General features: G+C 51.4%; 1 protein-coding gene across 1 annotated transcript in view; it reads left to right on the top strand.

Moving 5' to 3' along the window:
- Nucleotides 1-6,926: 6,926 nt before the first annotated feature.
- Nucleotides 6,927-10,924, top strand: part of PPFIA1 (PTPRF interacting protein alpha 1) — a 79,974-nt gene continuing 75,976 nt past the window's right edge. The window contains exons 1-2 of the mRNA XM_068976947.1: nt 6,927-7,003; nt 8,200-8,463. Of these exons, the coding sequence (XP_068833048.1) occupies nt 8,200-8,463 (264 nt within the window). The 5' untranslated portion in view covers nt 6,927-7,003. The remainder of the gene's footprint in view (nt 7,004-8,199; nt 8,464-10,924) is intronic.

Below are 10,924 nucleotides of genomic sequence, written 5' to 3'. Positions count from 1 at the left end.
CTCCAGGCTGGAAAACAGGAGGCAAGCAATGAGCGGTAGCTGTCGTGCCTGCAGGCCGCCTCCCACCCACCACAGTTGCCCCTCTGCCGCCATCCCAAACTCTGCACCCCGCTGGAACTGCCTGCCCTTGCTTTTGACCTCATCAGTGAATTCCTTCCAACCAGTAACCTCTTCATGTCGACTATTTGATTCTCCAAAGAGAATGCTTTTCCTTTTGTCTCCATGGGATTTCTTTGGAAGGAATGATGCTAAAGCTGAAGCTCCAGTACTTTGGCCACCTCATCCGAAGAGTTGACTCATTGGAAAAGACTTTGCTGCTGGGAGGGATTGGAGGCAGGAGGAGAAGGGGACGACCGAGGATGAGATGGCTGGATGGCATCACCGACTTGATGGACGTGAGTCTGAGTGAACTCTAGGAGTTGGTGATGGACAGGGAGGGCTGGCATGCTGCGAATCACGGGGTCGCAAAGAGTCGGACATGACTGAGCTACTGAACTGAACTGAACTGAACTGAACTGAACTTGTCTCCATGTATTGACTGATTTTTCACACTATTTGGCACTGGCTAAAATGTAACTTTCCTGAGAAATTGTGGGAAGGAATTCCTTCCTGGAAACCCAATGGGCAGTGTCTCCCCCTGTGGCCTCAAGAAGCTGCCACAGCTTCCGGTCATATGTTCTGAAGGTCAGGGAGCACACAGAAAGAAGAACCACGAGACTTTCTCCCCACACTGTTCTCCTGACAGAGAGGGAGAAGAAGAGAAGTGAAAGTTGCTCAGTCGTGTCCGATTCTTTGCGACCCCATGGACTGTGGCCCGCCAGGCTCCTATGTCTATGGGATTCTCCAGGCAAGAATACTGGAGTGTGTAACCATTCCCTTCCCCAGGGGATCTTCCCAACCCAGGGATTGAACCCAGGTCTCCTGCATTGCAGGCAGATTATTTACCATCTGAACCACTCGGGAAGCCTGATGACAGAGAGGGAACCCCCACAAATGCCTGCACTCTCTCTTATGTGGTGTTGAAGAGATAAGGGTCCAGTCACTCTCTTAGCCTTTCAGGGGCAAAGGGCAATGAGATGTCAGAAGACTCAGCTGAATCGTGACTCTCTCCAGGGTGGATGGGCATGGCACGGATGAAAGGGACCACCTCGGGTGATAATTTGTTGTTGTTGTTGAGTCTCTCAGTTGTTTTCGAGTTCTGTGACCCCATGGACTACAGCACGCCAGGCTTCCCTGTCCTTCACTATCTCCCTCAGTTTGTTCAAACTCATGTCCATTAAGTTGCTGGTGCCATCCAAACATCTCACCCTCTGTCGTCCCCTTCTCTATCGCCTTCAATCTTTCCCAGCATCAGGGTCTTTTTCAGTAAGTCAGTGCTTCGCATCAGGTGGCCAAAGTATTGGAGCTTCATCTTCAGCATCAGTCCCTTCAATGAATATTCAGGACTGATTTCCTTTAGGATGGACTGGTTGGATCTCCTTGCAGTCCCAGGGACTCTCAAGAGTCTTCTCCAACACCACAGTTCAAAAGCATCAATTCTTCAGCATTCCGCCTCCTTTATGGTCCAACTCTCACATCCATACATGACTACTGGAAAAACCATAGCGTTGACTAGATGGACCTTTGTTGGCAAAGTGATGCCTCTGCTTTTTAATACACTGAGGCTTTTCCTCCAGGAACCAAGCGTCTTCTAATTTCATGGCTGCGGTCACTACCTACAGTGACTTTGGAGCCCAAGAAAATACAGTCTGTCACTGTTTCCATTTTCTCCTCACCTATTTGCTGTGAATAATAACGATTGCCCTATCCAACTTGCATAACCCTCCAAGCCACCCTATGAGGTGGTTCTATCATCTTCACTTTAGGGGTGAGGAAATCGAGGCCCAAGCAATTTGTCTAAGAATGCACAGCCATGGCACAAAAAAGCAGAGCCAAGACTTGAACTAGTCCACCGGGCTCCAGAGCCTGCATTTGTAACTACTGTGCAAAAGTGCCTTTCTAAAAGAGCGGCCTGATGACTGGCCTGGGCAGGGAGCCAGTGGGACCGTCAGGACAGCCACCTCTCATCTCCTTCCACGAGTCTCACAATGTCCCACTGTAATTATTCCTGTCTGCAGATGAAGAGGCTGAGGCTTAGCATGGGTATGGACCTCACCCAAGGTTAAGGTAGAGGTCAGTGCTGGGGTCCCAGCTGAGCCCTCTGAACAACCTGCCTGTACCGTTCTTCCTCCAATTGCTGGGTGTTTTTATTGGATCGGCTCTATCTGAAGCACATAATGAAGTTGTCAAGAGAAGCAAGTTGCAAGGAGTTTATGACTTGCTTTTAAAATATAATCACACAGATGCAAGACACAGAAGTCTTCATGCTTGTGTGGGAGCCCTGAGATCCTCGAGGAGCTAGTACCTCCCTGTGAGTGGCACTGCTGGGGCAATGCCAGGGAGAGGCTCACAGGCCCTCTGTGGGCGCCAGACTTAGTGCCTTGGTGGCCCTGCCCTGGTCTAGGGATCTTGTTCCCAGGTTTGGGGGCCTGGAGACTCTTTCTGATGTAACATCACAATAACTGGCTTTAGAGTCAGTTTGGGGTTAGCCCCAGCTTCTACTGAATCATGAACTGTGGGCATTGAGCCGGTAATCTGGTACCTCCACATCCCAGCGTTCATCTCCTTGGAAGGAAGGGTACATTGGGGAGGATTCAGTGAGGTTCTATGAGTAAGGGGTTCACTGTAAATGCTCTGTACAGGGGATTTTCTCCTTCAGGCTCTTGGGGATGAATGTGCACTGACCAAGCTCCCAACAGGCTCAGCCGTGGACCAGAACTGCAGCTAACTGGTTGACTGTGGGAAACAGAGTTGCCGTGGAAATGGCAACATGCAGGCCCGTGATCTTCCCTGCCTGGTGGCCACTGGGACCTCAGTTTCCTCCTGCGTGTAGTGGGAAGGCTACAGGAGCAGCCATGTGGGAAATGACCTTCAGAGCTAAATACACAAAAAGTCTTCTTTCTTTTTCTTTCTCCTTGTTTGCCCGCCATCCCCCACCCCTGATTCCCACCCCATTGGCAGGGATACGTGGGAAAGCCAAATAGGGTTGGTTCTAATGGTTAAAGTCAGGGAGCTAGTGAAGCCCAGGGCCCCTGCCTCCTCTGCAGGGGACAGGACCACTGGGACAGCACTGAGACCCACTGATAAAATGCTTAGTCCTTGGCGGTCCCTTCAAGAGACCATTCCTTCTCTCAAGTATAGTGGCTAGATCAGCAGTTAAGCCCCCAGTTCACTCAAGGTTCCAGTCCCAGCTCTTCTCAAATTAGCTGGGTGCTGCTGGGCAAATGCTTTTTGCATCTCTGAGCTTCAGCTCCTTCCTCTTGAATGGAGAGCCACAGCCTCCACCACCTGCCCTCAGCTTGGACCTATGCTCCCCTACCCTTCCAACAGTATTGCCTACTACCATTCAGCGGGGCTTCCCTAGTAGTTCAGATGGTAAAGCAACGCAGGAGCCCCAGGTTCAATCCCTGGGTCAGGAATATCCCTTAGAGAAAGAAATGGCAACCCACTCCAGATTCTTGCCTGCAGAATTCCATGGAGAGAGGAGCCTGGTGGGCTACAGTCCATGGGGTCACAAAGAGTTGGACATGACTAAGCAACTAACACACACTCACACACACACACACACACACACGATTCATTAGGTTGCTTTGCACATTCTAATAGACTTGGGATGCACTCAGATCTCTGTGACTGAGGCCAGGCCACACACTCATCTCAGAGAAACCCTCCTCCCGAGCCCCTTACATTTCTAGACAGGGTAGGTGGCCCAGGCCACGCTCAAAGCGGACATCTTCATCATCTAGAGAGTCAAGCTGGCAGGCACATTTGTGAAAACACAACTCTGGCCACAGTAAAAAAAAAAAAATTCTCCACACCTGTACCCCCAATATTTTATTGACTTTTAATAGAAAAATTGGAGAGAAAACATTTTCCATGTTCTTTGTTTTCCTGACTGAGCTGCTGAAATATTTTTCAGGTAGATACTTCCGGGAAAGAGTTTAGTTGAGTGATGTAAATTACTACATTGAAATGTCATCTGAGCTTCCTGAAAGCAATTTTCCATGGTTTGTTCTTGTCTAGATTTTATTAAAGTAACATTGGTGGGGGGTTTTCCACTAATGATAAAAAAGGATGTACAGTCATGATAAAGTATCTGGATAGCACAAAGAAGAAAATGAAAACTACCCACAGTTCCCCTCAAAGACAACCACTGCCAATAGGCTGACATTAACTCTTTCCAGGAATATCTATGTACGGGCATATATAGAGAAACATAAAAGAATTGGATACAGTAACAGTGTTTTCATATATGGATACACGTTTCCTTTTATAAACTCCAGACTAAAATTGAATTTTAGTTTTCCAAAATATTTCATCTCATGTAAAACTCATTTTACTAAAATTTTATCAGTTTGATTAATAATATTTAGAATTTTTCAGAGACAAGATAACAAATTTTACATAACACATACTTTATCTAAACACAGTTGTTTTTTTTTTTAATGTGGGCTTGCACTGTATATTCTTGTGTGTAACTTGTTATTTTTTTTTTAAGCTTTTTCCCATTTAAAAAGTAAGGGCATAAATAACATATGAATGCACAGTTCTGGGGACTTCCCTGGTGGACCACTAAGACCAGATGCAGCCAAATAAATAAATAATAAAGTAAAAATAAAATATCTAGAAAATGTTCAGTTGTGTGAGAGTTGATCAGCACGTGTAGCCATGTGATTACCATTACAATCAGGATAAGGAATTTTGCCTGTCATTTGGCGGTCATCTAAAATATACCATCAAGCTTTCTGTCATTTGCAGGGCAATAATTTAACCAGTGTTTTTTTGTTTTTTTTTTTGCTGGTCATTGGAGTTTGTTTACAATTTTCCTCTTACTGATTTGGCAATCTGAAGGAATGGAATGAATAAATGAAAGTGAGTGAAATCTGGGATTCTCATTTTCCTGCCGCTCTACCAAATGGTCTGGGCTTCTCCCTTCTCTGCTTGGAAAACTGCACATCCTGAGACCCAGCCCAGATGTTTCCCTCTGTGAAGCCCTCGAGATGCCAGACGGAGAGCTGGTTCCCCCTCTTCTGTGCTCCCAGGACACTCCGTCACACACTCTAGAGGGCCGGCATTGTGATAGTCGGTTTCTCTTCCCCGCTCCAGGCTGGGAGCTGGGCGAACGGTGGAGCTTTGTCAGTCTCCTGTTCCCTACATCTAGGCCGCGCCTGGTTCACCGTGCTCTGTAAATGTTCACGAGGTGAGTGAACATTTCACCCTGTGGACAGTTTCAGTATTGGGCTGATCTCTTAGGATGCAGGTACCTTCTGAGCATGGCTGCAATATGAATTCAGCTGGTAACCTGGGGAGAGCTGGATCCTTACCTCTATTCCAGACCCAGGATCAGGGGGTGCAAATTCATATTTATATGGAGTCTTTCAAATATTTATTGAATGAACAAATATATGAATGAAAGGTGTGGTCCTGGACCTCTTAGCACCTGTTCTTGGTAAGCTCACAACCGGAACTCAAGGAAACCACCTCGGAAGACTTCACACTTCCCCTCACCACTCCCCCCTCCCCTCCGCCCCCCCCTTCGCCCCATGCAGCCTTTTCTTAACAGGGTATCCTGGTGGCTTAGACTTAGCCAAGCAGTGGCCAGCATCGCTTGGCAACAATGCCCAGACACTTCAGCTTGTGATCCAGGAGACAGACCTTGAGCGGCAAGCACCTGCTTTAATTTAAAGTACACTAATTAATATCTGTATCTGCAAAGTCTAGCACAGGACTTGGTGCATAGAAGGCATTTTTAAACGTTTGAGCAAGGATGACATATGGATATGAAAAGGATAACAATGTTTGAGAAAGATAAAAATGCCCGTCATTCGCTGAGTACTTCCCGAGTCAGGTTCCTGACTAGGTGGCTCCCTACAAATTCCGTTTCTTAGAACAGCCCTGGGGTGGGTCTGTATCATTCATTCCCCCATTCCCCGTTGCTCAGGCCCACACTGCGGGGAGAAGCGTCTGCTGGAAGTTGAGGTTGGAGGGTCTGGCTCCAAAGTCGCAGCGACCAGGAGCGTCCACATCACGCTGCCACCTCTGCCTCCCCGGGTCTGCAGGTGAAGCTCGGTAAGGGGCCTTGCGTTGAGACCGCGTCCTTCCGAGTCGTGCAAGGATGGGCTCCTGGGCGGCTCCGGAGGCCTGTCCGCAGGCTGCGAGCCGGTGACTTGCAGCGGGGCGCGCTCTACCATCAGGTGTGGATGCAGCGGTGACCTTCGGGAAGTGTCCGGCTCAGAACCTGACGCCAGTGGACGCTCGATGACGACCGTTGGTGAACCCCCGAGGCTGTCAGCGGAGATCTGGAGACAGCCGCAGGCGGAAGATCCTGCCCAGGACGCGGCACAGACCCGGGACCCGGGAGCCCAGAGCCTCGGCTCGGCAACGGCGCACCCACTTGGGCGGGGCTAGGGGCGGGGCTCGAAATCTGCCCACCCACCTGGGGGTTGGGGGCGTGGCTCGGAGTGGGGCTTGGGGCGGGGTCTGGGGCGGGGTGTGGGGCGTGGCTCCGGTCAGACCCAGCCAATCTGAGCTCGAGAGGCCAGCCCCCGCCACTGAGGCGGTGGTGGTACTTGCGCACTCCGCCGCCCCCGCGCGCTTCTCCCGGGCTGGGGGACGGGGCGGGGCGTGCCGGCGGCGCTCGGCGCTGACGCTGCGCCGACGCGCCCGACGTCGGGCACGTTGACGCCGGCGACGCGCCGCCGGGCCCGCTCCTCCTGCGCTCCGCCAGTGTCCGGCCGCGGGCCGGCCTCAGTGACTGGGGGCTGCGGGCCCGGGGCCGCGGGGCCGCGGGGCGCGGGGCGCGGGGCGGGCGGCGGGCGGCGGGCTGCCTTCGTCGGGCCCGGAGCTCGCCTGGAGCGAGCAGCCGCCCGCGGAACGTCCTCGCCCGCTCCCGCCGGCGAGCAAGGTAAGGCAGCGGGGCACCGAGGCAGGGTCGGTGCGGAGCGGGGCCCCGGGCGGCGCACGGCTGCTTAGTGTCAGCGCCCCCGGGAGCGGGGGGCGCGGCCCGGGGGGACCCCCGGCGGACGGGCTCGCGGGGCAGTGCGCCGCCCCCGCCCCCCACCTCCCTGACCCCGGCTCCAGGTGACCCAGCGCTGGGCGCAGGGACGAGGACTCGGGGCCAAGCCGGGCTCCGTGGAGACCGGTCGCCTGCGCCCTGGGGTCCCCGCTGCTGCCGCACCGGGGCGCGGGTGCGAGCCGGGTAGAGGCGTCGTTCTCGTCCGGTGCGCGGTGCGCGGCTGGGCACCTCCGTCCCGGAGGTCCGCCGACCCCGGAGCACCGCCCCTCGCCCCGTCATTACATTTGAGACAGAGGAGCCTCTCGTAGTCTCACCCTTCACTTTCCCTCCCTTCCTATTTATCCATCTCGACCCGCTATATTTCCATTGTGGAATATTTGGGGGGGGAGGGAGTGGGGTGGTGGGGGGAGAGGCTGTGACCTTACATAAGTGAGGTTGACTGACCAACCAGCGGAGTCTTTGCAAATGCACCTCTCGCAGTCCTTAACGAGCCTAGTTCCCGTTTAGCGCTCACCAAATCCAGCCCAAGAATCCGGGGAGCTAGTCAGTCCTTCCCCGGAGCTGACTGTACACATTCCTGTAAGATGCCTGATGGGTTTTGTACTTGTCAGTTTTACTGACTGTATGCTCCTTCTGTGCTTTTTCCTGAAACATGATTGGGTGGCACGTGTTTTGACTTTCTATCTCCCTCGCCGCTCCCCGCCCCACCCCCCCCAACCGGGAAATAAGAAAGGAGGAAAAAAAAAAAAGGGTTACAGAAGCACACTTGTTTCTCAATCAGAAAGTACGGCTTTGCAAACAAAATGCCACAAGGGTTGTCCTTTATGTGAGGGGTAGTCTTTTTGGTCTTTACCCCTTCACTGATGATCGTCAGTATTCATGTCTTCATCTTGGGTGTGCCTTGCACTTCGGATAGGCCTGTGTGTATTTTCCCAGCGTACTTCTCTCTACAGAGCCTAACAGTCAGATCTGGAAATAGTAAGGCCTTTCATTTATCAGCTCCAGATAGCTAGAAAGTTGCAGCTTTGTAGAAGCCTTTATTTAGAAGCTCCCCATGACGGTGGTCCGGGTCTTTTGTTTCCAAGATGATGTGCGAGGTGATGCCGACCATCAGTGAAGCCGAAGGCCCCCCGGGAGGAAGCGGGAGCCAAGAGTCCAGCTCCCCTTCGCAGCCGGATGCGGACTCACATTTTGAACAGTTGATGGTGTCCATGCTGGAAGAGAGGGACCGTCTTCTCGACACACTGAGAGAGACCCAAGAAACGCTGGCGTTAACCCAGGGGAAACTGCACGAGGTTGGTCACGAAAGAGATTCCTTGCAGAGGCAGCTCAATACTGCGCTTCCACAGGTATGGATGACTTTCCCCTGCAGGTTTTTGTCTAAATGCTTTTTTTGGGGGGGCACGCTGCTATTTTAGATGTGTATTTTGCCATCATCACTTGCGCAGCGGTGGTTCTGTTATTTGTAAGTCACATACAGATAGAGTTCCTGGGGGATTAAACGTCTTAGCTAGAGCAAACTGGTGCACTGTCAAGTCCTGTGAAGACACCTTTTCGGTCCTGTTCATCTCTTTGGGGAGTCAGCAGAAGGAGCCGCCTAGATTTGGAGAAGCGCTGCAGAGTTTTGGAAAAAAGGGCCGCCAAGTAATGAGTCTCTGCGATGCCTTCTGCTTTGTTGCTGTAAGCCTTTCCCCTCCTAATCGTGTGACTCTGGTCTGCATCGCGGATTTCCAGTTTCCTAATGCAGTGTCCTGGACAAATGGAATGGATCTCCCAGGAAGAATATATTTACAGTCTGCCTTTCTCAGTAGCCAGGTGCTTTGTAAGTCAGGTTTGTTTCAGAGGATAGAAGATGGGTTCCTTCGGCACTTTCTCTTTAGCAGCTGAAGATTATAAAGTTCACAGTCACAACAAGGTTTTTCATCTAAGGGTATTGCGTTTGGAGCCGTGTCTCCAGGCCTTTTCTTGTGGCGCCGAGTGAGGATCTGATGATAGGTGCAGGGAGGTGTCAGCTGAAGATTGTGAGGTGGGTGGCGCAGTGTAGCGGGAGCTGCGAAGGCTCCTCGGGTGTTTATGGCTGCGGAGGCGCCGTTTGGCTTACTCACGATAGGCGCCTTTATGGTGCCGTCAGATAGACCTGAACAAGCGTGCGTGCATTCTCTCGTGATGGGTCTGCGGTGGTAAATTAGTAAATGAATAATTACTAGCCTTAATGCATTTCTTGGCTTTCGTCAAGTCTCCTGAAAGATTGATAAGCCAAACATTTGGACTTCCTCTTTAGCAACAGGAATTTTATGGCAGTGCTATGACGTTCCTTCTCTGTCAGACGTGAGAATCATGGAAGTGTTTTTCCCATTTGAGTCTTGTAAATTACCAGGTTTGTTTGGGTCCAATGTTATCACCAGTAACACTGTCTCTAGGAGATCGTGAAGGACTGGTGTGCTGCAGCCCACGGGGTCTCAAAGAGCTGGACACGACTTAGACTGAACAGCCGCTGCCACCACCACAGGCCTCGAAGGATTGCCCAGGTTGTGCTTTACTGGGCTTTCGTTGTAGTGTTTGTAAATCTTTTCAGTACTTGGGCGTTTTTGTTTTGTTTTTTCATAATTGTATTTGTCTTGTAATTTGAGGTGCAGCCGCGGACGTGTAGTTTTTTGAGGGATAAACACAGGGATGAAACAGGGAAGGGCTGAGTTTTGTCGAGTCCAGTCTCGCGCAGTGGAGCTTGTCACACCAGCAGGGGGACAGTTGCTCAGCTGCTCCGTGGTGTAGCCTGGAAATGCCTTGTTGAGTGAAGAATGTGATGATGTCACCGCTCACCTACTGAGCGCCTGAGTCCAACGTTTTAGAAACATGGGAACCAACAAGTAAGCCTTACTTGGATCCTTCCCTTTCTTGGCATCTGTAGTCTGTTTGGTGGCTAATTGGGTGACCAGGTAGGTGTGTGAATTAACTCCTGCCAGATTATGTAGGAAGTAACAATGTACTTTAAAAAACAAAACAAAAAAAACTTTACTGGAACAGAACATAGGTCAGAAAAATTCACACATCATAAGTGTACATTGCAGTGAATTTTTCACCCAGTGAACACACTCTTGTAATTACTGCCCAGACCAAGAAAAGAACATTCTCAGGCTTCCCAGGAACCCCTCCCGCCCGCTCCCAGCATCTCTCCCAGAGCTAACCGGAGTCTTTTCATCATTGATTAATTTGACATTCTTGGCTTCATGTATGTGAAAGTAATGTGTACATTTTATTTCCTGACTTTGATTCAGCGTCATCTTTGCGAGCTCTGTCCATGCAGGTTTGTTTGTTCCCACCTGCTATGTAACCCAGTGTATGAATGTCCCATCGGGCTTCCCAGATGGCTCGGTGGTAAAGAACCCACCTGCCAATCCAGGAGTCGCAGGTTTGACCCCTAGGTTGGGAAAATTTCCTGGAGTAGGAAATGGCAACCTGCTCCAGTATTCTTGCCTGGAAAATTCCATGGACAGAGGATCCTGGTGGGCTTTATAGTCCACGGGGTCACAGAGAGGTGGACACGACTGAGCACACACACGAGTGTACCGTAATGTACTCTTTCTGTTGCTCGTGGCATCTGAGTTGTTCCTAGGCTTCACAGATGCTGCCCTGAATGTTCTCCCTTGCTGTTGGGTGTGTTCAGAGGCGTAGCACTGCCAGGGGATGGAGTGTGTTCTACCCAAGGCGGTTGTCCCTCCCGCCCCCCGCGCCCCCGCCCCGGGTGAGCCTGCGGTGGCTCTGCCCCTTGCTGTCTTCGGCTCTGGCTGTAGCTGTCTGGGGGTGTTGGAC

Source organism: Capricornis sumatraensis, chromosome 8 (assembly GCF_032405125.1).
Source record: "Capricornis sumatraensis isolate serow.1 chromosome 8, serow.2, whole genome shotgun sequence".
In the NCBI taxonomy this organism is placed as follows: domain Eukaryota; kingdom Metazoa; phylum Chordata; class Mammalia; order Artiodactyla; family Bovidae; genus Capricornis; species Capricornis sumatraensis.
Note: the sequence above shows the minus strand (reverse complement) of the source record. Positions and strands in the feature narration are given on the sequence as shown.